Source organism: Physella acuta, unplaced genomic scaffold (assembly GCF_028476545.2).
Source record: "Physella acuta isolate Inbredline_101_S28 unplaced genomic scaffold, ASM2847654v3 ptg001478l, whole genome shotgun sequence".
Taxonomy (NCBI): domain Eukaryota; kingdom Metazoa; phylum Mollusca; class Gastropoda; family Physidae; genus Physella; species Physella acuta.
This window is the reverse complement of record NW_026732993.1, coordinates 87,599-115,474: the sequence shown is the minus strand read 5'-3', so window position 1 is coordinate 115,474 and position 27,876 is coordinate 87,599. Positions and strand designations below refer to the sequence as shown.

The 27,876-nt window shown below is 33.5% G+C and overlaps 3 protein-coding genes across 3 annotated transcripts; 2 read left to right on the top strand and 1 right to left on the bottom strand.

Annotated features, from left to right (window-relative positions):
* The first annotated feature begins 787 nt into the window (after positions 1-787).
* On the top strand, positions 788-8,011 carry LOC131928219 (uncharacterized). Its single transcript, XM_059284169.1, has 3 exons — positions 788-862; positions 6,085-6,239; positions 7,198-8,011. Exons 2-3 carry the CDS (start codon positions 6,091-6,093, stop codon positions 8,009-8,011), a joined length of 963 nt encoding a protein of 320 aa, XP_059140152.1. The 5' UTR covers positions 788-862; positions 6,085-6,090.
* Positions 8,012-13,202: 5,191 nt separating this feature from the next.
* LOC131928225 (src kinase-associated phosphoprotein 2) lies at positions 13,203-18,288 on the top strand. The gene is made up of 8 exons (XM_059284175.1): positions 13,203-13,300; positions 13,607-13,870; positions 14,029-14,091; positions 14,246-14,317; positions 15,188-15,304; positions 16,075-16,169; positions 16,650-16,746; positions 16,859-18,288. Exons 1-8 carry the CDS (start codon positions 13,261-13,263, stop codon positions 17,443-17,445), a joined length of 1,335 nt encoding a protein of 444 aa, XP_059140158.1. The 5' UTR covers positions 13,203-13,260; the 3' UTR covers positions 17,446-18,288.
* A 17-nt stretch (positions 18,289-18,305) lies between these two features.
* Positions 18,306-26,137, bottom strand: LOC131928224 (poly(A) RNA polymerase, mitochondrial). The gene is made up of 13 exons (XM_059284173.1): positions 26,026-26,137; positions 25,477-25,584; positions 24,933-25,018; positions 24,420-24,650; positions 23,888-24,002; positions 23,308-23,423; positions 23,013-23,114; positions 22,308-22,447; positions 21,804-22,027; positions 21,497-21,586; positions 20,435-20,568; positions 19,896-20,067; positions 18,306-19,513 (listed from the first exon to the last, which is right to left on the bottom strand). Exons 1-13 carry the CDS (start codon positions 26,078-26,080, stop codon positions 18,393-18,395), a joined length of 2,694 nt encoding a protein of 897 aa, XP_059140156.1. The 5' UTR covers positions 26,081-26,137; the 3' UTR covers positions 18,306-18,392.
* Between the last annotated feature and the right edge of the window lie 1,739 nt (positions 26,138-27,876).

The window sequence follows — 27,876 nt, the reverse complement described above, 5'->3', positions numbered from 1 at the left end:
GATTTTTTTCACTACTTTCCCGTATCCAAATAGATTTAGATCAATCGGTTAAAATATTATTTTTTAAAATTTAGAATCCACCTGTTATCAGTAGGCCCTAAAATATTCTTTAAATAACCTAAAGTAGGTTTTTTAAAATAATTATGCGAATAAATATTAAAGGGAAACTACTCCTAACATTTATGCATTACTTTTAGATTAGGCCTCCCTTAATTCTAAAATCTAAAGTCAACACTACAGTCGACCCACAGTTTACCGCATCTAGATATAGATCTAGATCTAAATATTATATATAATATTAGTTTACTATTAATTTAATATTCTAATCTAGTTCTAGATTAGATCAGCAGCTCTCTATATAAAAAACTGACATCATGATTATGTTACGAGATGATGTCAGTCTCAGTGACTCATCAAATTATTTCGTAATAATAGGCTAAGTCGTAAGTCTAAGTATTAGTTAGTATTAACTAAGTAAGTAATAATATTTTAGATCTACTAGACTAGTGGTTAGTAACTTAGTAGTATTATTAGGCCTTTTTTTAGTTTTACTTATTTTATTAAGTTATTAGACTAGCGACTAGTAGTTAGTAGATCCTATTCTAGATTAAGATATTTTAAGTCTAGATCTGTGTTATGTAAATAGTAAATAAAAAAAAAAATACTAAATTTAACTAAATGTATTGTATTTGTAATACTTAGATTTAGATCTAGATCTAGTCTTACTTATAATTACTTAATGTATAATGTATACATAACAAACATTTAACATATGCAATACCTTCTAGTGAATCAATTCTAGTGGCTTCTAGATCTAGAATCTACTTCTAGAGATCTGGTCCTAGTGCTGTAGTAGTAGGTGGTAAGTACAGTACTCGTACATGATCATATTTCATAAATTACTTTTAGGTGCATAAATCGCCCGAGACTAGTGAAAAATTTGCCTCATTGTTAAGGTTTTATGCTGTGATATATAATTTTTATTATTATATTTGTGTCAAATATTAGGCTATAGATAACTGAATAATAAACCCAAATCAATGTCTAAATTAATAAATGGGGCCTATAGCCACCATATTTCACCATTTATGACGTCCACACGGGGGGGGGGGGGTCCAAAAAATTGACTTTTGTGGACGCGTGTGGACAGGAGGAGGGGGGGGGGTTGGCCCAATGTGGACATCCACACATTAAAAATGTGGGACGGAGTGGTCTAGCGGTAGAGAGCTGGACTGCTAACCCGTAAGTCTCGAGTTCGAATCCGGGTTCAAGTCAGTAGACCGTCCCTGAGTCCACCCAACTCAGATGGGTACCTAACTCACGTTAGGGAAAGTAAAGGCGGCTGGGCATAGTGCTGACCACACTATCTCTTCATATGCCGAGGTCACAGAAACAAGTGAACTCTACTTTACTTGCCCCATAGACCGTCAGGTTTGAAAGGGAAACTTTACTTTACTTTACACATTAAAAATCTAACTTTATTTTTGGTAGTGTGAAAGAAAAATATTTCCAAGCAAAGCTAAAGTTCAACTGTCCTATCTCTCTTGCCCTCACCACCCAGCTTGGGTCTATGCCGTGGCTTAACCTTGAATACAATAGGGTATCCCATTACGTGTTTCCCCCACATTTGCAGCCCAGGTCAAAGACCAGGCGACCTGCATTGCCCCTAGCCTGCACTTCTCTAGGTAGGCGGGGTCATCCCAGTTCAGTTGTGAGACTGGAGAGGGGTGGAGGGGGGGGGGGAGCAAGCTGTCCCTGTTCAGGTGTGGGACAGGAGGTGGGGGGCGTTAACCCACTAGCATCAACATTGGACTCAGTAATATAACATTGTCAATGCAACTACAAGTGTGCGAAATAATGGCTAGTCAAAACACTGCGAAATATGTTAAATTAAATGATTTGTATCTAATAAAACTCAAGCTCCTGGTCCATCAGAGTCTGAACAAAAACCAACGACCTCTACAAGTGAGTCTAGACCATTAGTTTCAGAAGCAAAAAAAGCAAAACTAGATGTGGATGATTCTTTAAAAAAAATGCACCAGCGCAAGAAAAATTAAAAGAGAACATAAACCTAGAAAGAGCTCGAATCGTCAAATTACAAGAGCTTAAAGACTGTGGTTTGGTGACGGCAGAAAATTTGAAACAGCTAGAATATTCCAAAAATTTGGTTAAAAAGTGTGAACAAAAGTTCACTCCTTGTGGATATTGGAAAGGGTAACAAGAGTGTAGAAAAGTTTGCCCGGCCGAGATGTGGGCGTCCATCTCTGGAAGAAGAACAGAGTGATCTGCATAAGACAATAATTGACATTGTCACCAGAGGTGCTGGAGCAGATCAAAGGCCAAGGGCTGAAATATTGCATGCCTGTTTAACTCTGGATGACTTAGCAGCTGAGCTAAAAAATCTAGATTTCTCTCTAAGCAGGTCAGGATTGTACTTGAGACTGATTCCCCGTAGGCTAGACACCACTGAAGGCAAAAAACATATCCAAACAGTACAGGAAAACGGTGAGCGAAAGTTGCATGAAAATGCAAACTTTGCATTTTCAACAAAGGAATACCTAAAAAGTATTTCCTCTATGTTTGGGCCACAGGCTGTGTTTGTCTTGTCAGTTGACGGTAAGGCTAAAGTCCCCATCTGGCTGCAGCCAATAAACAAGCCCCACTGCTGATGTGTCTGGAATACCAAGTCAGAGTTCCAGACCATGACTTTGTTATAGCTGCTAAACACAAGCTTACACCCTCTGTCTATGCAGCTTGCACAATTAAAGCACCTTCTGAGCTTGAAATAACACACTCTGGGCCAACGTATATAGCCATCAAAAGTGCCAAGCATGAGCAGCACAGCTTTTACACATGGGAGAGATGTGGATCATTTGTTACATCTTGATTCTTTTAAAGAGGTAGCTACCCATGAAGGCAACATTAAACCAATATTCCTTGCTTTCTTGGATGGAGGACCTGATGAGAACCCACGATTTTCTCAAACACTAGTTGTAGTTGCAGACAGGTTCCAGAAGTACAATTTAGATGTGTACATAGCTATGACACATGCGCCGGGAATGTCTGCCTACAATTATGTGGAAAGAAGAATGGCCCCACTGAGCAGGGAACTAGCGGGCTTGATATTGCCACATGATTCATTCAGTAGCCATTTAAATGCCTCTGGAAGAACTGTAGATCCAGAATTAGAAAAAAAACTTCCAAAAAGCAGGAGAGGTGTTGGTTGAGATCTGGAGTAATATCAAGTTTGATGGTTATCCTGTCGAATTTCCCAGTACACATTCCAGATCATCAAGTGCGCTAATCGGTCCTGTTGCGGTGCATTTCACACATCTTGGATGGAAGTATTTCCCAATCGCTTTTTGCCAGCTCCATATCCAATGAGAATCACAGCTGAAGGTCCAGTAGTTCCCGAACCAGCTTGTGTACAGCCATCTGACAAGTTCATGACCCTTCGGCAGAGACTGGCCACCAACCTGAGACCAGCAGCAGCTTCAGCTTACAAAACAGAAGTTCCTTTTGATCTGTTCTGCCCAACTCTCACTAAAGAAATGAGCAAACGCATTTGCAAATCATACAATGTGTACATGCCATCAAAAGCTGCAGTAACACGTCATACTGAACATGATGGCTGCTGTGGAACAGAAACAACCTCCGCGGTACTCGAGCTTGCACAGGCAGAAAGCAGTTCAACGCAGGAGCAGGATGACCAATGACCTGCAGTCTTTAACAACATTTTTGACACTCTCAACTGCCCCTGGGAGGATTGCTAAACTTCTTTTTAAAGAAGTGCTTAAAAAAAAATTTCATTATTATTCGATTTTTAGCCTTTGGCATATTTTCTTAGACACTATTTGTAAAAAACGATAACCAAACATATGAATACATTCCTTATTTCCTAATAATAAAAGCCGTTTAAAATAACATGATTAATTGTTCAACACTACCTAATAGAAAAAATATCTCTTGTTGAGTTGTAAATACATTGTGAAAATGCAATTTTGATTTCAATTTATTCTTTAAAGAATCAGCTATACTGTTATTATCAAAGAATCGATTTAAAAGTAATTGTTATCCTAGGGCCAGCCGCTGCCCTTTTGTAAGACTGTTGCTTACTTTTCTGTGTGTGACTTCTAAGCGTCTTTTATAGTGCTGTTAAAGTATTCCAGGACCATCATTCCTTGTAGGCTGTGTGATGGTGGGCATTATTTCCTCCATATTAAAAAAAAGTATCAGAAATTGATACACGTGACCGTTTATTTTGTAAATGTTGTAAATTAAAAATATAATATAGTTTTCTATAAATATAAACATTTCTTCCAAAACACTAGTTGATTTGTTGAAATATGAAGTTGTTTTAGCTCAACTATGATTTTAACTTCTTTGTCAATAGACCCTATATCTACATTCTGTTTAAATGCGTGACGTAATACTACCACCCTCCAATTCTGCTTTTCATTTTTCTGGTTGGGTATGTGATGTGATCTCTGTATAACCTGCCACAATTTTTGTCTTGAAATTAATTAACTGGTCACTTGTAGTGTCTATAGTGTTTTATTAGTGTTGCGCTGTTAATCTGCTTGGAGTGACATCACCAGCAATCTAAAATAGCAACTCTTGCTATTTTAGATTGCTTTATGCAAACTTCAATGTATGCTGTAAGCTTACTGATTTCTAAACTAATGTGAATTCACAGTAACCCCTCAGCTGTGTCTTGTTTAGGAAAATAAACCGGGAGTGATCTCCCCTAAACTTTCTCGAATATTTTTATATAAAATAACAGGGGATGGGAACTCGGGCTATAGACATGATTTTTAATCCATTTTAAATACTTAAAGTTTTAAAAATAGAATAAAATCTCGTAGACAAATTAATTGCACACCAAGTGAACGCGAAATAAAAAAGCGCATAATAGTGCGCAATATTATTAGTACTTTTAAATTTACATTAGTTTTTTGAGAAATCGGAAGTAGCGTAAATTACTACTTCCGGTCAACGGAAATGACTCAAAATTTAACAGAAGGTGGAGAATTAGATCTTTTACTTACATGTGAAATTTCATTTATCTATCTGAAATAGTACTCAAGTTATAGGCTTTTGAAAAATTCAAAGTAGAAAAAGTACCACTTCCGGTTATCGGAAATCGCTCAAAAGTTGATACGGATCTACGATTTTGATAAAATACTTATATATGAAATTTCATCAATCTAGCAGTAACGGTACTCAAGTTATCGTGTTTACACACGGACACACAGACAGACACACACACACACACACAGACATACGGACAAGATTGCAAAATTATGTTTTTCCGTATCAGTGAGGTGTAAAACGTCGAGATTTGTAAAAATCTCGATTTTTTTTTTTTGCACGATTACAATACTTTCTCTATACTACGTATATACGAGAAAGTAAAAAATGCTATACTTGAAATTTTTATTAGTAGAGAAAAGCTTTTTAAATTGACTAAAAATTAAGTAATTACTAATACTATCATAATTTGTTGCTCACAAGTTGATTTTTTTTTCTACATTTTTAAAGGTTTAATTTATATTTCTTAAGTCAAAGGCTATTGTTCTGTATTTTTTAATAAACCTTAGGTTAACAGTATTGTATGTTGGAATAAAAAAAACTTTTTGAATGCAATGTTTTTTTACAAGCGTTTATTTAGTTTGCAATGTTTGTGGGTTTGAGGCAATTTTTGTAACTCAGTTTGACCCACTTCTAATGCAGCGATTTCATTCAAACTTTCCAGATACATTCCTCTTTGATAACAATATACAAGTCTATCAAATTTTGATTCAATTTAATTAGATGTTTAATTAGTCACTAAAACATAAACAGTTTAAAAACTAAGAGGAGATAACAAAATTATATCACTCCATATATTACTATATTACTTTAGCTACTAAAACATTTATTAAAGAAACCAAATTAGATTTCTTATTTTAAGTGCATTTAAAAGCCTGTTGCTATAAAGTTTCTTTCAAATATGTTTTATTAACAATATAATTATTTTTTTTAAATCATAGCTTTCAAAATGTATGTTTTTTTTATTGTTTCTTAAATTTTTTTATCTTTTAGGTTGAAATGTGCAGCATGAAAATCACCTTCCAATACTTGGCTTTAAACAGCATTTGTTTGCTAGTTTTAAGCACACCAGTGTTAACAAAGTGCACTGAACAATGTAATCAAGGGGAGTTCTGTAAAGATGATGAATGTCTGCCATGTCCATTTGGGTAAAAAACAACTTAATCAGTCAACCTGTATTTTATTTTGTTTAATTTTAACTTGTTCAGTATAGTGAAAAAAAATAATATTTTTAATCAATTACTCATACTTATAGATATGAATAGTTCTAATCTTCAATAAGGATGTTCTAGTGATACGCGCTAGGGTTAGATTTTGGGCTGAATTAGTAATAGATGATAGAGGCATAGCTAAGTTCCTAAAATTGTATATATAAAAATTTCTTGCCCTTAAAAACTTGATTACCAACCCGCAAGTGTTGAGTTCAATTCACACGGTAGAGTTCATGTGCCCTCACTGTGCCAACCCAGTTCTGATGAGTACTTGACTAGTCTTTGAAAGTAAAGGCAGCAAGGCATATGTGCCACAGTCAGAGAAATAGATGAAAAAAATCTACTTCATCTGCCTCATAGGCCATCTGGTCTAAAAGGGAACTTAATTGTTTTTACAATTTATTTATTAGTCAAACCATTTTAATTGTAGTGTTAATAAAAGACACACTGCAGTATCTAACACATTATATTGCATGTAAAACTCCTGCTAGAAATATATTATTACTATTTATTGAAAATCATTTATTAGTTATCCAAATGGAACCACTCCCTTAAACATAACTTATCCCTAAACTTTATCCCAGCACAAATCAAAACCCTTAACCTAATTAAAATATATAAATTGTATATATCATTATATTATGTCATTTAATAACTCCTACAGTAATTGGATTTGTTTAAATTAAGCATATCTAATTGGATAATTTTATCAGACTGAATTGACCAGCTTGTAATTTGGTAACTCATGGAAATTTATATTCATTAAAACCTCCAATAGCCATAACAGGCAGTGTTCAATTCATGCTGTATTATTAGGGGTACTGGTTCACAAACTGTTAGTTCATTGCCAATCTCCTTCTCCTACTCAGCGCTCATTATATTTTTATTTTCTCAGACAATTTCAAAAGAAACCTAGTCATCAAGACCTCACTTGTGAACCATGGACGACTAAACCAAAAAATGAAAACTGGGTAATAGTCAAGAATGGATCCAACACTGAAGATGTAGTGTGGGGCTGTGAGGAAGGCTATTATAAATATGAATATAGACATGACGAGTACAGCTGTATCTTAAACCAGACCTCCAGTACAGAAGTTACAACAAATGCCACCACTACTTTAGATTCACTGACTGATAATACAACGATTGCTAAATTTCCTTCTGTCCACTCTGGTGAAAATAAGAAACTTGTTATTGGACTTTCTGTAGGATTATGTGGTGGAGTTGCCGTTGTTGCTATTATAGTTATATTTATTTATTATTGTAGACGTAGACACAAACAACGGGAGTCCAGGAGTACAGGACCAGAAGGTAAACCCTTAGTGCAAGAACATCAAATTAAAGACTTCATTTACAAACTGGGAACTCCAGAGTGTCAAATTTTTTTTGGTACTTTAAAGGATCCTAGTGGAAAGTTTAATTTTCATCAGGAGTTAGAAGAACAGAAAAAATTAAGTACAGAAACAGAGAAACAGTATGCAGGTGTACTTAAAAGATGGCTAGAATCAAATAACAAACAAGTTCACAAAAAATATATTAAAAAAGCTCTCATTGCAGCAAGACGTCCAGATTTATATTGCGTCATGTACCCAGATGATGCCTCAAATAATGTCCAACCCACTGACCAAGTTGAGGGACAGGCTAGTAATCCATCATCAGCGATAGCAATGGCTGATATCAATAATGCTGTTCAAAATGACTCTCCTTAGTTAACTTATTAACAAAAATTAAACATCTCAGTGTTACGAAAAACTTTCTACCATATTATGTTACAACTTGACTTAATTGAGAATTCTGTGATGGAATATCAGAATTGGTGCAGCTTCCAATTAAATGTGTCTTTTTTCACTAGTCTGTTATTACCAATATTTTGAACAAGTCATGTAGATTATTACTCTAGAATTACTAGAATAAGATAAAGGATAATTATTATCTTTAGTTTAGATAAGAAATGCTAAATTATTACCCAAAAGCTGCTCAAACCAACTAAATGACTTGGTTTATTTTTATTTATGTTAAGTTTATTTTAAACTTAAAACTCCAGTTATTAGTTGTATTCTTCTGGATACTTGCTTTTTGTAACAAAAAATTACCATTAATTAAATGTTAATGTAATTAATTGATATGGGATTTGGATAATTTCATAACCTAAAAATTTATATTTTGATAATACTTACAAAAAAACAATCAGTCTAGTCCTACAGCCCTTGCTTTGCTTTCAATAGTCCTCCATGATTTTCTTGGTCTGCCCACATTCCATCCCTTTTCCTTGAGGATTTCAGACTTGGTGATATTTTCTTCTGTTCTCCTTAGCTTTTGCCCAATCCATCCCAACATTGCAGGTTTTGTAGTCTTTGCCATGAACTGCTGCTTCATTCTATGCCACTGGTGTGTACATGAGATTCTTTCTGTCCATCTTATTTTGATGATGTGATGTAGCCATTGGTTATTGAGTTTGTTTAGGGGGAATAGCCTTCCTTTGGACTGATAGGTAGTGTAGCAATGTGATCTGTGCATGACCTTCCTTGTCAAAAACTTACCATCTCTTGTCTAAGATTTTTGTACAAAGCCTCTTTCAGTCTCATAGGGATGATTCTTGTCAGTACTTTACTACTTGGGACAGACAGAAGCATTATTCCTCTCCAGCTGCTGTACTGTGACAGGTCTCCTTTCTTGGCAGCTTTACAAGATAATCTCATTTACAGTCAGTCGAGGCTATCTTCTCTTTTAAAATATTATTTAGTACAGGTTTTATAATGTCTGCAGATATGACTGGGTCTGCTTGGAGTGCATCTGCATCCCTATACTGTGTATTGAGGTTTATTTTCTCTTTATCATCCTTGCATTGGTTCATCTTCTGATTTTTCTTTCCTGTCTACTATCTTATCACATGACTTTGGTGTGTTCCATTCTTTTTACAAGCTTTTACTTAGTTCACAATGTCTATTTTTCAATTTAATTAGATGTTAAATTCATCATCATCACTGCTGGGGTATAGGCCACCAACCAAAGATCTCCAGAGTCCTCTGTCCTGTATAATCTTTTCAACCTGACTCCAAAGCTCATTGTTGTGCTTTCAGCCTCAAATTCCCATCTCCTCTTGCGCTGAGGGTTCCACTTCAATGCTTGCCTTGTGATGTTGGTTAGCGCAGTGTGTGTTCTATCCAACCCCATCTTCTTTACCTTATTTTTTCTTCAGCACTAAGTTGTACTTTTGTTTGCCGTAGTTGAACGTTGCTGATGGTGTCAGGCTAGCGGATCCTGAGTTATCATCTGAGACAGCCATTTATAAATATCTGGACTTCATCAGTGATTATCTTTGTTGTCCTTCAAGTCTCTGCCCCATACAGCAGCAATAATTTTATGTTGGAGTTGAACAGATGCTCCTTGGTTGTTAAGGAAAGCTCACAGCAAACCTAGATGTTCTTTAGCTGTGTGACGACTACTCTTGGTTTGCCTAACCTTGCTTTATAAAAGCCGCATCTGTTCCTCCCTGAAAGTCCACAATACTACCTAAGTAGACAAAGGACTGGCTTTCTTCCGAGGGGACTTCACCAAGTTTGACCTGTCCTGTGCTGGCGGCACTTAAGTCTTAAGTCTTGTGCAATGTCATTAAAAATTATTTAAACAGTTTTGAAACTAAAGGGAGCTAAAATTAAATACTCCCAATAAACTCGATCAGCGAACAGTTGAGGTAATTAGGTTGTCACAGTTGGCTGATTTCTCACCTGAGAGTTGCCCACAAAATAATTATATCTATAATTCTCTTCATGGTGACCATACGAAACACCACGCAGCTTAGCCACCACCATCATCCCCACCTGTCAGGTGTGCTGTGGTTCACCCCAAATGTTGACAATAGTAGAGCGGTTCGAATAAGTGACGGTCATTAGGGGCTGATAATTAAGTTTTTAAACGATTTGTACTAAGGGGAGATAATAAGTTATGCTTGATATTTTCATTGTCGTCTGTAAATGGCTTTCACTGGGTGGGGGGAGGGGGAGGCAGGGGGTTGGGGTAGTGTCAAATTCACAAATTATGAATTGAATTGCTGATAAGTAGAAAATAAAACAACTAGATAGCAGTGTATGCTACGTCGCGGGTCAGCTCGTGTAAATAATTACCTTTTATAGATCACAAGCTACTGGTCAGTTTTAACAGGAATATTTTTAGTCATAGCCTATGTAAAGTCAACTTCATTTGGGACAAATTACTAAAAAGTGGAAAATAAAACAAATATAAAAACCTTTAAAATAACAAGCTTTTTAGTGTACTAAAAATAAGAAAGTAAAAACATGAGTGACCAAATCTTTAATTAAAGAAAGCATGTTTGTTTTATCTAATTTTCAGTGCATTAAAAAGCTTGTTATAAAGGCTTTTATATTTGTTTAACTGTTTATTCTTTTTCTTTCTCAATATGTTAGAAAATTCTGACTTCCAAAATTCCTGTATACCTACCTAGCCATTGTTGTTAGTTTCTTCTATATGACCAGAGAATTCTTTATGCCTATCCTTTACCCCACTGCTAAAGACCCCTTTACTGTTAATAAATATTACTACTATAGATATTAAGCTATACCATATTTGTGTATAATTATTTTAATTACTATTGTTGAGAACTGTTGTACTTTTAACATTCCATTATTCTGTGATATTCTATTGTTTAGTTGATATTAAAAAACATAAATGTTTCATTATTTTTCACTTAGTACAAATTAGGGTATATGATGTAAAAGAGTAGTTTCAAGGTTTTCTACACGTCTTTATTTTTTTTTAATCAAGTACTGTGGTGTCTTGAAAAACAAACATAATCTATTCCATAGTGTAATTCTTTCACCAAAAAGTTCATTCAGTGAAAAAAAAAAGCGTATGATCCATAGGTTTGTTGTTCAGATTATTCAGTCACTTAGCTGTCATTTGGTTGATTGTTAAATAAAAACTCTTCAAATTATACATCTGAAATTTATAATTATTTTGTATACATTTTATATTACGAATACTTACATACATTTGATTAATCAATGTGTTGTGTATATGAATATTTGCTGTATTCATTAACAACAACAAAAATGTGATTTTTAGTGCCTTATAAACCCTTTCTGTTATTTTTATTTCACTTACTTAAATTATATTTTTTAAATGTATTATGCAATAGAAATATTCTGTGTTTTAGAAAACAAATACAAATGTCATATTATGTATATATTATGTATATTTGAATTCAGTGAATTATATTGCTTGTTGGTTGATGAAGTCTTTTGAATGGTTTAGTTAATGGAAGAGAAATAATTACGATGAATTGGCGAAAAGATGTACAGTTTAAATTCTAATAGCGTCAAAAAGTGTTAAAATGTACATCTTCAATCAAAGCTGGCCAATTATTCACACTGTTTAAAATATTATAATTGTTCTAATATGTTGTAATTTTGTATCATTTTTATAATAAAGTGCGTTTTTTCTATTATTAATTTGTTGCCTTGTTTTTATATACAACCTACTTCGAGTAAATTACGATTTTGCTATTTCAAATGTTATTATGGATCTATGTAAAATTGAGTTAAATATTAAAGCATGGAACTGATCTAGTTATTGTATAAATCTATTGCACAGTAAAGGAATTCTAAAATTCAAAGTTAGATAAGGTATATAATTTTAAACCTTTTTATGTAATAATATACTAGAGAAAAGATAATGTTATAAAGTGGTCATGGATCATTTTAAAAAGTGTTGGAAAATGTAGGTCTATAGATAAAAACTGGTGAATGTCATCTTGTGTGTGTGTACAGTGGTTAATGTCATCTTGTGTATGTGTAAACTGGTGAATGTCATCTTGTGTATGTGGTGAATGTCATCTTTTGTGTGTATAAACTGGTGAATGTCATCTTGTGTATGTACACTAGTGAATGACATCCTTGTTTGTGTATGTACACTAGTGAATGACATCCTTGTTTGTGTATGTACACTAGTGAATGACATCCTTATGTGTGTGTACACTAGTGAATGACATCCTTGTGTGTGTACACTAGTGAATGACATCCTTGTGTATGTACACTAGTGAATGACATCCTTGTGTGTGTGTACACTAGTGAATGACATCCTTGTGTGTGTGTACACTAGTGAATGACATCCTTGTGTATATGCAAAGTGGTGAATGTCATACTTTTGTGTCTCCTCTATAAATGTGTCATCCCCAAACTGTCTATTGGTAAATAATATCACACAGTACCTAAACTGATGAATGTCACCCCTTCAAAGGACAAAGTGCAGTGTTTCTTCCAGGGATCTTTTCAGGGGGGGGGGGGGGGGGGGAATTCCCCCCCCCCCCCCTCGAGAAAAAAGAAAAAGTCTAGAAGAAAAGGTGTCCAGTTGTTAATGTGACACCCATAAAATTGTAAGCTGGTGGATATCACAACTATAAAGGAGTTAACTAGTGCTTTCATAATCCCTTCACCCATTAAAAGTTTCAATCCAATCAATACTCTAGACTGAATAATCACATAGTTACAAGTGCCTACATAATGTAAGATATCTTACTCCAAGACTTAATATTCAAAGAAAGAATTAAGCTTATAAATATTTTTCAAAGAATACAATTGAAATTCTGTGTACATCTCCCAAGACTTATTATTATTAATACTTATTAGCAATGGTGAAACTGAACTCAACCGCGTTATTAGCGCATACTAAACACACACACATAAATACACACTAAACAAAAATGCGAAAGCGATTAGAGAAGAAAATTTCGCCTCTTTCATTAGGACAAATCAAGGAAGTAAAATGAATAAAACGGGATAGATTTTCTTCCTGGTCTTCAACTGTACGATATGACTGTGGATCTAAATGAGTGTTAGTCTATTTACTATTTGGCAGAATTTGGATAGATAAATCGATATTAAGATTTAGGCCTACATAGCTGGTGATAAAGTAAATCACAAAAAACAGCTAAGTTCTAACTATGTCGTCGTATCATCAAGCGGTTAAAAAGTTTCTTACAGGTAATAAAATAAAAATTAAATAAATAATAAACAAAAATAATAAATACTAAATATAGGAATATTGAATATGCATACCTGTAATAAATAGTATACTATATTATAATATATAATTAATAATTCTTTTTTTAATATATTACATTTCTAGATCTAGTAGTAAGTAATGACTAATAGATCTAGTAGTAAATTATTTTTAAGGTTCTTAGACATATGTCTAAAATATTAAGTTTTTATCTCTGTGTTTCTTAAACTTTTTACATTTGACTTTATTTATGTTTGATCACTTTTTTATTTGTTTGTCTTACTTAGAGATCAACAAATTCATCAATATTACGCTTAAAAATGAGAATCTCAGTGTATCAGCACAGAAAGAAAAGGAAAAGATAGTTGAACTCCTACTAAGGTTCTATGTTGATTATGACAACTTATCCAGTGGAGATGAAGGGAGTACATCTAGTGCCAGAGACACAGGTGCTCACAGTTCTGGGAGTATATCAAGTGCTAAAGACACAAGTGCTAACAGTTCTGGTAGTGCTTCCAGTGGAAAAGACACACTTGCCAACAATTCATTTGGTATGTAGCACTTATTTATCTATTCTATATTACCTTTCTGTTAATTACATTATTATACAAGATCATTAAGTACATGTGAGTCATATGAATCTTTTGGCAACTAAAGTAAAAATAAATGTTTATACATTACACTATGAATTTGTCATTTTCTTTATAAGGTGATGATTCACGTAATGTTGCTGATACCAGCATGACGGCTGATGATGATAACTATGATGACAGTAAGTATAAATAAACCATTTTTCTGTCAGCTAAATTTTGTTTTTCTTTAAATTGCACTAACTAGCCTATTTAAAAACTGTTACTTTTCTGATATACTAAACATAAAATCTGTTATTTTTCTGATATACTAAACATAAAACTGTTATTTTTCAGATATACCAGATACAACAGTGAGGTTACTGCCAGATCCTGTAAAGATTGGATATCTGGATAAGAAACAAAAAGGTTTAGCATGAAAATATTTGGGTTTCATACATCTATTTAATTTGTAAGGGGATGGAGTGGTCGAATGGTTGAGCATTTGGCTGCTGTGATCTGGGTATAGACTCAAAACTTCCACACCATCCTTTCATGAGTCGAGGTCAAGAATTATCAACTCTACCTCTTCTGCCTCAGGGATTGTTAGATATGAATTGGGAACATTACTTAATGTGTTGCATTTTTGGTCTCACCATTAGGGTTGTCCATAAATGATGTCACACTAATAGGGGGGAGGAGGGACTGTAATTTTGTGTCAATGTGTGATGAGGGGGGGGGGGGTTCAGATAGTGTGATGTCTGTCAATATTTTAGAAAAAAAATCGATGGTAAATAAAAATGTAAATGCAATTTTGAGATGGGTTGTAGGCTGAAGTGTGATGTCATTTTAGGGGGTCTGGCTTTTTGTGACAGGGGAGGGGGAGGTAAATATTTTAAAAAGTGTAACATTATTTATGAATGACCCTTTAGAAGTAACAGTGTTTAGTGCTACCTAGATATAGTAAAGGGGACCCTGTAGCCTTTACAGCATTTTGTCAACCATTGTTTGCCTAAGTAAACATTAGATCAACCTGGTTGCTATTGTTGGTTTGTGCTTGTTAAGAGTTTACCCCTATTTTCACACAAGCAGTTTGTATTACAATCTGATCACTGTTAGTTTCAAATGTTCTGGTAACGTTATGTTCCTTCATTGTGTTTACTCACTCTCTTTCATTTTGTTAAAAAATTTTAGTTATAAAATGGGTTTCCTTTATCAATAATTTCAAAACCAAATTTTCAAATGTATATACATACACATTTCAATGCATGAACTCAGTTTGTTTTTTGTTAATTACAGCTCTGCTGGGTGCTCTGTTTAGCTGGCAGAAACGATACTGTGTTTTACACAAGAATATCATGTACTGCTTTAAAAAACCAGATGACAAAAAACAGCAGTGTGCCTTTTATGTCACAGGTATTTTTTTATTTTTTTTTACTGTTGTGACTGTTTGAAATTTTTCAACTTGTTTTGTAGTAAGGAAGCTCTTTTAGCACATTATTAAGAAAACCACTCATTGTTTAATGTCAAGTTACTTTGTTAGTTGCTATTTAATTTTACTTATAATATTATCTGTGATTTAATTATATCTATTACAAGTCATAAAAAATACAAGTTTGGAAAATCTTAGTATTTTAATTCATTGTTGAGTAGATAGAAGGGACAGCAGGGCCTAGCGCAAGACCTGATAGTCTTGAGTTCAAATCCGGGTTTTCAAGTCAAGTCATTAGTATGTCTCAGAGTCCACCCAACTCTGATGGGTGCCCAACTCACGTTAGGGAAGGTAAAGGCTGCTGGGCATAGTACTGACAAAACTATCCCTTCATATGCCAAGGTCACAGAAACAGGGGAACTTCACTTGCCCCATAGACCGTCCGGTTCTAAACTTTTTTTACTTTTGAGTAGATAGGTTTACTCCTAATTATGTTTGAAAAATAAATTTTATTCATCGGTCAACTGCTCATGTTAATGTCAGCAGTGATTAAAAGAATAAAATACAATGTACAATTATATATGTTAAATGTTGTAAGTTCTTAAGATAATTTTGTTGGTGTGAAAAATACAAAATAATCGAAGGATTTTTGTTTGTTTATAATTGCTGTTGTACTAGAAAAACAAATAAAGTATATTTAGTAGTTACAAAAATGACAGCCAGTAGCTTCCACTTATTTTTCTGAACTCTTCAGGATACGAGTTTAGAGAAGCCCCTCAAAATCAGAAAGATGCAGGAAAAAAGGACTGCAGCTTTGAGCTTGTTTGTCCTGGCAAGAAATCTTATCAGGTAGCTATAGATGTAACTGGAGTTTCAATATGTCTGAAAACACTGGTCATTCCTCAGGCAGATGAGGCTCGTTAGCTGGGGACAGACACTCTTCTAGGAGAGACAACTCCAAAATCAAACAACTGCTGCTTTGTAGTTTGTTCTTGGTTGGACAAAGGCTATGGAAGCAAATCCAAAAAGAAAAGCAGGCTGAAATCTGAATCAATGGCCTAATGGCGCATAACCAGTTGACACATATCATTAATTGTGATGGAGGCGTGGTCAAGTCGGCAAAGCTCATGGTTGATATAAATTTGAAAAAAGAAAGTCCCGAGTTCAAACCTTCTTGCAGATAATGCTCGATCCCTTCCAACACTAAAAATTAAGAACGAAGAACAAGAAGAAGAACTGGTCATTACCATTCATATTTTCCAATATTACTAATTTAATAGGAATCTCCATCAGTTTAATTAAGATTATTTTTTCATTACAAATGACCAGTTCTTAGCATCATCAAAAGAAGATTTTCAATCATGGAGAGAAGCAATACAAACAGCATCAAAACAGGTCACAGAAGTAAATGATGAAGATGACGGAGGTCTGTGTTCAATTTTTTTTTTCATTTATTCATATTTTATAACTGTTTTTGTAATTGTATGTTCTTGAATGACAAGTTTTTGTTTACCTAACTTTGTTTTTATTTCACCCAGACATATATGAGGAAACAGAAAACTATCCTTTAAAAGCTGAAACGCCAGCCAAACCTTCCCCTCCGGAAGAGGTTTATGATGATGCAATAACCATGCCAAATCCTGCTCTCCCCGCCCCACGCTCCATTCCCCCTGTCCCTCAAATCAAACAAGAGGTAACTAAAATTGAAGATGAAGATGATTTAATCTACGAGCCCATTGATCAGCATCAGCAAGCCAGTATCCCCCCACCTTTACCCTCCCACCACCCTAAAGCTGTTTCCCCAACAGCCTCAGGACCTGTCCCCCCTCCACTGCCAAGTAGGAATGTTCCGTTGCCTCCCCCACCAGTAGAAATCCAAAAACCCAAGCTGACGCCCGCCTTGGGGAAAATCCTGCAGCGCTCTGAAGATTTTGAGAATTTGTTCTATGGGCTGTGGCAGTGCGAGAGCTCAACCCCTCAGGAGTTAAGTTTTGGCAGAGGGGAGATCATTCACATCATCAGTCGGGACTTGGAAAAACAGAATTGGTGGGTTGGCGAACTGGGTGGGAAAATTGGTTTGGTGCCAGTTTCTTATTTAACTCCAGCTTATGAACTTGTCCACTGATTTGAACATTTTATTTTATTTTATTTAGCAACCAACATTTTTAAAATTATTACTGGTACTGTAGCACATCATTGTGATTTTAAAATTTTGTAAAATATATTTTCGAAAAATTAGTTTTTATTTAATGTATCTTTGTCCAGATTCTTATTACATTTTAATCTGCGTGATCTAAAGCAAATTTATTCTGACGAAACGCTATTCAAAAGAAATACTTTAAGAATTACATGGAGCAATTAATCAATTTATTTATCATATAACGCCACAAAAAGGAGAAAAATTAGGTTAGAGGTTCAGTATTAATGCAAGTGATATATTTCATAGTTCACTATGTTCCTAAATAGTGAAAAAATCTGATTTTAGACGAGAATGTTACTCCTTACTGAAATGTGGTCACCCCAGTTATTTATCCTTATATTATTTCTCCAAGTAATGAAGACAAAGAGACCTTCAAAATGTGTTGCCCCTGGCCTAAATACTGTAGATTAAATACAAATATGTTGCATTTTTATTGTTTCATTAGCTAAAGGCTAAATAAAAGCATGTTTACTTAGCCATTTCATTTCTAATTTTGATTAACATTTAACTTATTAATTCCACAATGATATATATAATCTGTTATAACTTTTGTTTTATTAATTTGTTGGTGCATTGGTAATTTCCTACTGTTGTTTATTTAATTTGAAATTATGAGTTGGAAGGACAGTATGCAATTAAGATTTCTGGCATTTCTTTTTGTTTTAAATTTAAGTGTGTAACACAATATGACAAGAAGTGTGACAGCCTTATATTCCAAATATTTCAAATTGTTGCCTTATCTAGTCAAAAATAAAAAGCTCTCATTTTTATGTTTTTTATTTTTATTTTTCAAAATTGCAAAACAATGTGTAATAATTTATATATTGTGTTTTCAAAGCATAAAAATCTATACATTTATCTTCAGTAAAAATTTAAATCACTAAATCAGAAACAACCAGTTGGCAAAGAATGTGTCTAAATGAACTATACAAATTTTTAAAGATACTGATGCATTCTGGGAGTGGTCTGATTTTAATGAGAATGAAGGGTAACTCTGCATGGATGTTCTTGTGGAAAATTTGACATGAGAAAGTGACTGATTGAGATGCTGGTTTGGTAGAAGAGGTGACAATGTTTGGGTTAGAGTTGGCTGCATTTGATATTTTTTCCATCTCTTTTAAAACTAATCTGGTTATTTCTTCTTCTAACTTTAACCCTTTAAGGCTGCTATCTATTCTTGAACTTGTTTTAATCTTTTTTCTCCCTATCCACATAGAGTGTTTGCAGGTGCAGGTGTAAGCTGATGATTCAAAACTGTCTTCTGGAGAAGTCTTTGTATGAGAAGTGTCAGTACTTGCGGTTCTGTGAGTGTCTGTGTCACGAGAAGGGTCAGCACTTTCGGTTCTGTGAGTGTGAACTAATGTTGAGTGTACTATTGTAGTACTGTCTGGGCTACTCAGACCTTCACATAACCTCTTGTGTGGGTTTTCCTGCTCCTGTTCATTTAAATCTTCAAGTGCAACATCACTTGATCGTTTATTTTTAAGACTAGGGGAGTCTTGTTCTTTGTTTGACTCCCCTTCACATTTTAATGGTGCATCAGGATTGTCTATTTCTATCTTCAGAATGTTTTCATTCATATTTAATTCTTTTTTATATTTTGTTGGTAGGTCAACCTCATCACTCTCTCTGATTGAAGCACCTGCGTCTAAATTTATCTTCTTTTCACACTTTGCTGATTTATCAATATTTTCCTTGTTGAGAATTAAAGGGTTAATTTCCACTAGAAAAACTTTCTGAAGAACATCGATCACCAGCTTTTCTGCTGTGACACACCACTGCTTCTGTGCTGTGGTCTGATTGGCCTGAGCAGCTGAGACCAAGGCAGGGTCAGAGATGGCGGACAACGTTGGCTGAAGAGGGATGCAGAAATCCCCATTTTCTTGCTCCCCGTCCATTTTTAAAGCGTGGCTGCTGCTTTGATTTGGAACTTTAGAGCTCTTATTCTGGTCATTTTGGTCTTTAGTTGAATTTGGATTAAGCTCAAGTAAAGCTGTAAAAAAAAAATTATCACATATTTACAGCACTGAACAATGAGTCCACTCAACTCTAATGGGTATAACTCAAGTTAGTGAAAGAAAGAGCTGCTGGGCATAGAACTGACAATACTATTCCTGTATATGGCGAGGTAACATAATCAGGGGGACTCTACTTCATCTGCCCAATTGACCGCCGGGTCAGAAAGCGTAACTATACTACTTTATTATCTTAACAAATTAATCACTAGTTTTATTAAATTTTAAAGTTATCTAATAAAAAAACTAGATTAATTAAGCTGTACTAATTAAAATAAATATGTATATGCAGGTACCGTGTATTCCCCAGAGAAGTACATGGTATTCCTCAGAGCAGTAATTAATTAATTAAACATGTACCTGCTATTCCCCATGGCTCAGATGATGACCCAAGGTTACTACTGGACCAGGTGCTGGTCATTTCAGCAGCTCTCTTTATCTCTTCTATAAATCTGGTCCTTGTTTTCTCATTCACATTCCCCAGCACATTATGAGTGATCACAAAAGGGTCTAGTAGTGCCATACAGCCAGTCTGAAACGTCAACAATCCAATTTAATCAAAAACAATTTCACCAGTGGTTAGCAATAGAAAATGTTTTTTTTTTTAAATTAAGATTCTTTTTATCAAATCTTCTCTTTAGAACTTTTAAAAACAAAATGAGATTAAATGACTGCATATAACTGAACTCTGTAATTAATACAAAATTATTTCAACAAATAGGTAATACACAAAGTTAAGTCAGATGTTCACAAGCCAACAATGCTTAAGCCAGAGTTATTAAATTTCTCTATTGTCAGCTAAGAATCTAAGAAAATTATACATGCAGTTGCCCCCCTCCTTCTTTTAAGTTGGCCTAAGCTCTTTAGAATGAATATGAAAAAAAAAAAAAAAACAGTACCTTGCATGCAAGAAAAGATGGATCTTCTGTTATTATAGTTTTTTTAATGATGGTGGCGTCGTAAAACCTTAAAACATCACTATCCCAATTGACACATCTGGCATAAAAGTCAAAGAAACCCTTTAGAAGATCAACTGCAACATATGGAGAAATATCTTTTTTTCCCAGTAAAATCAAGTGCCTTATACGATACACAGACATGTAACATTTAGAATAAATAAAAATCTAATAAAATCATGTCCAGTAACTCTTAATTAATAGTCACAGAAGTAAAAAAAAAAAGTCAACTTGCAAAGCATCAAAATATACATTTTGATGGGTTAAATGCTGAAGTTATTAATGATTTGCTTATTAAAATATCAAATTGCCTTTCCAACTAATTAGAAATTCTAGAATGAGAAAACACTAGAGGATAAAAACTCGAAGAATTTTTATTTGTGTAAAAAAGGAGATGCAGAAATACTACATTTGGCATGATGGTTTTATAATGTAAATAATGTTTGATATAGGAACATAAAGATGTAAATTTGTCAGCACTATGCATGGCAACACTTATTTTCCCTAACTGGGGTCAGATACTTATCAGAACTGAGTGGACTCATGCAAAAACCAAAGTTGAAATTTATTTTCAGGTTAGCTACTATGTGCTCTACTATTGCCCATAAATATTAAAACAAAGCACTGGGTCAGTATGGCTTGTGGCTGCAGAACAGAAAAGTCCCATGTTCAAAATCTCAAGCAGATGAGGCTCGATAGCTGGGGCAGCAATCCATCTAGGAGAGAAAACTCCAAAATGAAAAAAACTGCTGCCTCGTATTTGGACAAAGGACCCAAATCCAGAAAAAAAGCAGGCTAAAATTGAGTTGACGGCTTATATGGCACAACAAGTTGACTAGCAATACTTAACTGTGTTGGAGGAAATCCCTTCGGACATTACAATTAAGAACAAATAAGAAACAGAAGTCTCACATTTTCATAGTAGAATTTCATTATTTTTTTTAAGTTATGACTACTGTATGTAATGTACAAATGAAAAAAAAGAATGAATTTTAAGTTTCTCACCCTCATTTTCTGTGTTTTCTGATGGAGGTAAGACCGCATCTTTAGGAACTTCCACACAAAAGCATTCATCCACCATCACTTTCTTTGCTCCTGAAAACATGTTTTACATTTACTTAAGAATTTTTGCCAAGTTATTCTGCTGTTAAATATCTTTCTCACAGTTGTTAATAAAACCTGAAGAATTAAACAGTTATTTATAGGCATGGATAGTTATTTTCATGTGGAAAATAATTTTTTACAGTTATGTTTTTTTTTTCTTACACTTACAAAGTCAAAATGAATAATGTGAGAATACCAAAATCCATACCTTGAACACAAGCTTCAAGTTCACAGACTTTAGGGATGATGCTGGGTTCTTTCCTCATCAAGTAAAATAAAACAGTCAAGGTGAGTGCATAGCTAGTCAGCAGGTGACCCTGACCTCCAGAGAGTTCATGGGTCTTGGCCCACAGCCGTAACACACTAACCAATTTGTGGACACGAGGCTCAGAGCCATACAAGCGCAGGAGAAGGCTGTTGTGCAAAGCTTTTCTAAAATTAAAATTAAATCTTGTTTTTAATGTTTGAAAAATCATTAATCACTCTAAAAATTCTTTATCAAGATAATAAATTAGATCTTTAACTACAATATGTCTAAAAATTGTGTCACTATTCAAATCATTAAAAACTAATATTTATATCAGGAAGTTCTGCAGAAAAACGATAGATTCAAATCAAATCACTAGGTTACTAACCTAGGTAGGTTGCTAAAATTAGGCCTAAAACTTTGAGAAGGTGTAGGTAAAAATGTAAAATTAGAATAAAACTCAACCTGTTGTTCATTGACATGTCACAACTAATACCACTTTTTATGTGGTCAAACTTAATTACTGGACATCGCTGACTAGGCACTGTTAATGGCTCTGTATACAGCCATGTTTTTGTCATGAGAATTCTGGACACCACTTTTACCTATGATTTAGAAAGGGACTTTATTAAATAATGTTTGAATTCAAGTAGCCAGTGGTAAATAGTATTACAACAATTATAAGTGCACACAAATTTAAAACTACTTAAGGTGCAGTTTACAATTGTAGTTTGCAACAATAATTATAAGAACTGAATATATTTTTCTTAAATTTTTTTTGTGCATAGAATTTACATACTTTTTAAGTGGTATATTTGACACAAAAAAATTTTGTTTACGGATGATGGATGTAACAATCAAACAATTTAACCAATCAAATACTTTGTAATGTTAAAGAGACAGATGTTTATGATGTTGAAAAAATCTTGTCTATATATTTTTATGACAACATAACATGTGCTATTAAAAATAATTACTGCTGCCATTAGTAGTTGAATTGCTTTTATTAAATTAGAAAGTGTCTATATTTTATTAAAACAGTCACTCTTCATTTAACAAACATTCCCTAAGACTAACTTGTAATATAATTCTTATTTTATTAAGAGAGCATTTAAAATTTATTAATAAAATTGTATTATTAGAAAGTTAATTAAATCCATAACAACTCACCAGTTTCAATGCATCTAAACTTTGTATATATTCTTTAGTTAGAGGCCAGTATTCCACATTGATAAATTTTATATCGTTATGATAAGGAAGTAAATTTTTTTGCTAGGAAAAAAATATATAAAGTTCTATGAGACATCAAATTTAAAATATTATAAGATTTTATTCATTATATATATATATATATATATATATATATATATATATATATATATATATATATATATATATATATATATATATATATATATATATATAAAAATAAAGAACTTTAGGTGATTTTAATTTAAAAATGTACCTGTGGTTTGACATTTGAGATGACATTATTATTTTCAAAATCTAGAAACAAATCAAGGTCACATTCTTTGAAGCCAAATCTATTGACTGAAGACCCAAACATGTAAACACTGCAGGCTGTAGAAAACACAAAATAAAAATTTATTGTTAGCTTAAAAATATACCAGGGAGTCTGTAAAGAAAATATATTTAGCTAGTCCAGTCTATGTTACGAAGAGTTGTGGAGTTTGTTGGTAATAGGAGTCCTCCAAACGATATATAGTTATTTTAGTCATGGCCATTATCATTAGTATAAGACTGACTTGAACACAGATGTCTTTGTCAAACAAAGACTCATAACAATACGGTTCAAGCTAGGATCTTGTTAAGTCGGGATATAGTTAGACTGATTTCAGTTATATGCTAGATGGAAACTCAAATATACAAACTTTCTATAATCACTAACAAAATGGAAGTGAGGAAAATTATTTTTATAAAAACACTATACCTAAATTAAAATAAACTTAAAATGCAAAATATACACTAGTATAAATTACAATTTTTTTTTTCATTTTTAATTAACCATAGCAAATTGAGCTCACATTCAAAGAAAGGTGAAAATAGATTTGTTAATTCTAAACAAATGTTTTCACGAACTTTCTCTTCTTCATTTGTCAGAGTTAAATGTTCACTTAGCTTGTCCATTTGATCCAAAATCTGAAATAAAAAATGTTTATACATTTTACTTTAATCTTGACAGTTATAGTACTTCATATAAAAATTAGAAAATATTGAATTATGCCATGAGTTTATTTTAAAGATCAAGTTTTGAGTAAACACAGCAGTATTAGTTTTATTTCTCTGAATCAAAGACTTTGTAGATACAAATATAAGGGACAAATATGATAATTCATAATAAGAAAGCTCATAAAATAATATTTAGTAGGATGCTAAATGCTATAATATATATATCAAACAATTAAATTAACATGCTCATTTTTGAAAAATAATATTGCCTCAAAGATTTAAGTTATAAAATTAAAGTTATAGATTGAATTATTAAAAGACTGGCAGTCATAAAATCTTGAAATATAGCAAGTATCACAAGGTTGTGAGCAATAACTGAAAACATACATGATCGGCTGATTTCAAAAGCAGCATCATCTGGACATACAGCTTTTTTTTCTTCTCTTTCTCATCACGTTCATGTTGAAGGTGATTCTGACGAGCTCGTTCAGATTTTGGGAGATAATACACAAACTGTTTAACATGCAAATAGGCCCTTTCATACTTGTGATGCCTCGTATTTAAGCACTTAGTTAAAGAGTCTAAACTCTGAAACTCAACATGTCCATAAAAATCACCCTGCAATGTCAAAAGCCTTATATTAGTTATTTTTAAAAAAACATAGGTAAACTAATTATTTTTCAAAATAGAATTTTAATTACAAAAAGTTATTCAGGACAAACATATTTAATGCCTTGTTTTAGATAAAGATTAAAAAAAAAACAATTTTACTAAATCACTTACGTTTAGTCCAAATAAATTGGCTAATAACAAAAGCTAAATCATAAAATGTACTGTTTAATTTATTTTTTATCAAGTGCAAGTTTCACTTGGCAGATGCAATTTTAAAAAAAGGCTTACTGATCTATTGAAGACTGTGACTTTGTTCACTGGGCCAAAACGAGAAAAATAATCCAAGAGAAAATTTTTATGATCACGCCTGACAGCTGCAGAAGTAAATGAATTTTTAGGTTTTTTTTTTTTTGAAACAGAGGAAAACTATCCTAATCATTGATAATTTTATAAAGTTTATAACCTGTTAAAGTTGTTTAAACTTCAGCATTGGTAAAAATATAATCTCTATTAATATTATTTCTGTTAATTAAGTCTTTTCTTGGTCCGAATATGGGACTGCATGGGCAGATGATTGTGTGTACGACCGCTAACTGGGGTTCAGATCCCAGCTTGAGTCCACAGGACATGCCAGAGTCCACCCAGCTCTGCATAGTGCTAACCACACTAAACCTTTGAGGTCACAGAAACAGGTGAAAGGTTAAACCTTTGAGGTCACAGAAACAGGTGAAAGATGAACTCTACTCCATTTTCCCCATAGACCACTAGCTCCAAATTGGCAACTTTCCTTTTTTCAACTATAGTCCAAGTATTCTTACTAGAAACATTTTACCTCCAAACCCACGAACAAATGCAGTACGTTTTGCAGTTTCCTGATTCTTAAATAAATTGCTGCATGCTATGTGCTTCTTTCCTTGACAATGCATTTGGTATTCATTCTCTGTTAAATAAAAAGCATATTTTATGGGCTGACAATGTTTTTTTTTATTTGTTTATTTAAAAATTAAGACAACCACTGTGCTGTCACTCATCCCCCCCCCCTCTCCAATGATTAGAATACAAGTTAACTACAATTAAAAGCATCAAATCTACTCGATGTATAACACAAAAACTATGCAATTAATGTCACTAATACACAATATCAACTCCCCTAAAATAACTCTAAAATAATTACAATCTAATAACCAAAGCTATCAATGTCTACTCTACCCCATTTAACAGCTCTATGTCCAATTGTATGAGAGTAGAACAAAATTGTAGATAGTTTAGATTAACACAGGACAAACTTCTAGAACTTTTTCAGTAGGGCTTCATTTTATAAATGCTGGAAAATACATTTTATTACCATCTTTGATTTATATGCGTTAAAATAATAACTTACGGTTCCTGAATGTGAGGTCACAACATTCACAATAACTAATGTTTCCTGACATCATTCTTTACACTTTTAAGGTCTATTACTCAATTTTAACATCTGAAATATTTAAAAATTTAACAATTAGCTTTTATCTTATCTTTTTTTTTAGTTAGTACATTGGAGAATATGCTACAAGTATTATTTACTAAGATTTAAAAATAATAGTTTGCTGCTCAAGCGTTTCATACTGATTATGTATTCATGAGGAAGTCAATGGCATTGTTATAATATGACTTTAAGTAGCAAAATTAACCAAGGCAATATATATTTACATACGTAATACACAGAAAAGCACAGGAAAAAGTGAAAGTAAGGCTCTAAGCCCTAGGTACCACAAGGAGCAAAGAGTACTGATTAATAAAAAAGATGGGCTAAAAAAATATATAACAGTTAGTAATGGATCTCCTATACATCTAGTTTAAACTTTAAGAAGTTAAGAATTTTTCTTCTTGAACTTCTCATAAAAGACTGAAAATATCACAAATTGTTTCTCTCTATTTAGTTAAAACCCTTAAGGTTTTCAGAGTCTTGGCTGCTAACCAATTAAAATAAATGTGCACTTTCTCCATGCTTTGGTTGGCAGCTTACATCACAAGGCAAGACACACAACATTATGCGTGCATGCTATGTCAAAATGACCAGTGACAAAATAACCCAGTAAAAATGACTCGTCGAAAGGGCCTGCAACTAATGAACCACATCATTATGACTCCTGACAAAAGGGCCCTTGTCAATATGGTTTCCATAGAGACTAAGTCACCCGGCAAAGCTGCCTCATTGAATATGACACATGCCAGTGGGACCCCTTCATCAACTCTCTACAGAATTAGCTTAGCCAAAACCAATGTATGCAACCCTTGTTCTGCAAACCTTATTTTAATATTATATTATCTAGAATAAGAAATAGTATGATTTCCATCAAATGAGTTGATTGGTTGCTGTTCCAAAACATAAAGTCATTTATCCTAGAAACATCATGTATCATGCTTTAAACTTTTAAGCAACAAATCTTCACCGTTGTAAATAAAACATTATCAAAAAATTTTAATTGGGGGAATTTACCTATTAACTATTAAGAGCTCAATTTGTTTATGAATTGCTGTTCATACTTAAGAAGTTAATACTTAGGCATTTAAAAGAGGTTACAGAACTGCATGTCGATGGTGGGTTGAACAAAATGGTCTAAGACAATTGTGATCATAATAAATATAGATCTATATGTAGTCATTTTGTTGGGAGCCCATTAGTCGCAAGCCCATTTTTCAGAAGTCCACATGTTGGGTGTCCATTTGTTGTGAGCATAAACTAAATGTTGGGAGCCTTTTATAAGTTTTAATTTTGAGGTTCACAATCACAATTACAATGTGAACTAGATCTAAGATCTAGATAAAAATACTAGATATTACTCTAGATATCTATCTATATTTATTATTTACAAAGTGACTTCTCGGAAGAAGATTTTTCGCCCAACGTCTCCACTTAGTCGGCAAAAGATAGCTCTGCGCATTCGCAGTGACGCATGGCTAGGGTTATGGCTAGAATGAGGGTTAGGGGTAGGATTAGGGCTAGGGTTAGGAATAGGATTAGGGACAGGATTAGGGACAGGATTAGGGACAGGATTAGGGATAGGATTAGGGTTGGTATTAGGGTTCTGCGGTTGTAAACCACCGAAAACATCGCCGCGGAGGCAAGTCGTAGTTTCTCTCCATTGTGCATGCATAGGCTAGCATCAGCCTATTATTTATAGCCTATATTATATAATTATAATAATAGATAGGGTAAAACTCCATTTTAGCGTATTTTATTCCCCGCTTC

Coding starts and splice junctions, on each gene's coding strand:
- LOC131928219 (XM_059284169.1), top strand. CDS start 6,091: ATGTGCAGCATGAAAATCACCTTCCAATACTTGGCTTTAAACAGCATT. Junction 6,240..7,197: donor TGTCTGCCATGTCCATTTGG/GTAAAAAACAAC, acceptor TTATTTTCTCAG/ACAATTTCAAAAGAAACCTA.
- LOC131928225 (XM_059284175.1), top strand. CDS start 13,261: ATGTCGTCGTATCATCAAGCGGTTAAAAAGTTTCTTACAG. Junction 14,318..15,187: donor TCTGGATAAGAAACAAAAAG/GTTTAGCATGAA, acceptor TGTTAATTACAG/CTCTGCTGGGTGCTCTGTTT. Junction 16,170..16,649: donor CTGGCAAGAAATCTTATCAG/GTAGCTATAGAT, acceptor ACAAATGACCAG/TTCTTAGCATCATCAAAAGA.
- LOC131928224 (XM_059284173.1), bottom strand. CDS start 26,080: ATGATGTCAGGAAACATTAGTTATTGTGAATGTTGTGACCTCACATTC. Junction 20,569..21,496: donor AGAAAACACAGAAAATGAGG/GTGAGAAACTTA, acceptor CATATGTTGCAG/TTGATCTTCTAAAGGGTTTC. Junction 19,514..19,895: donor TGAGCCATGGGGAATAGCAG/GTACATGTTTAA, acceptor TTTTTTTTACAG/CTTTACTTGAGCTTAATCCA.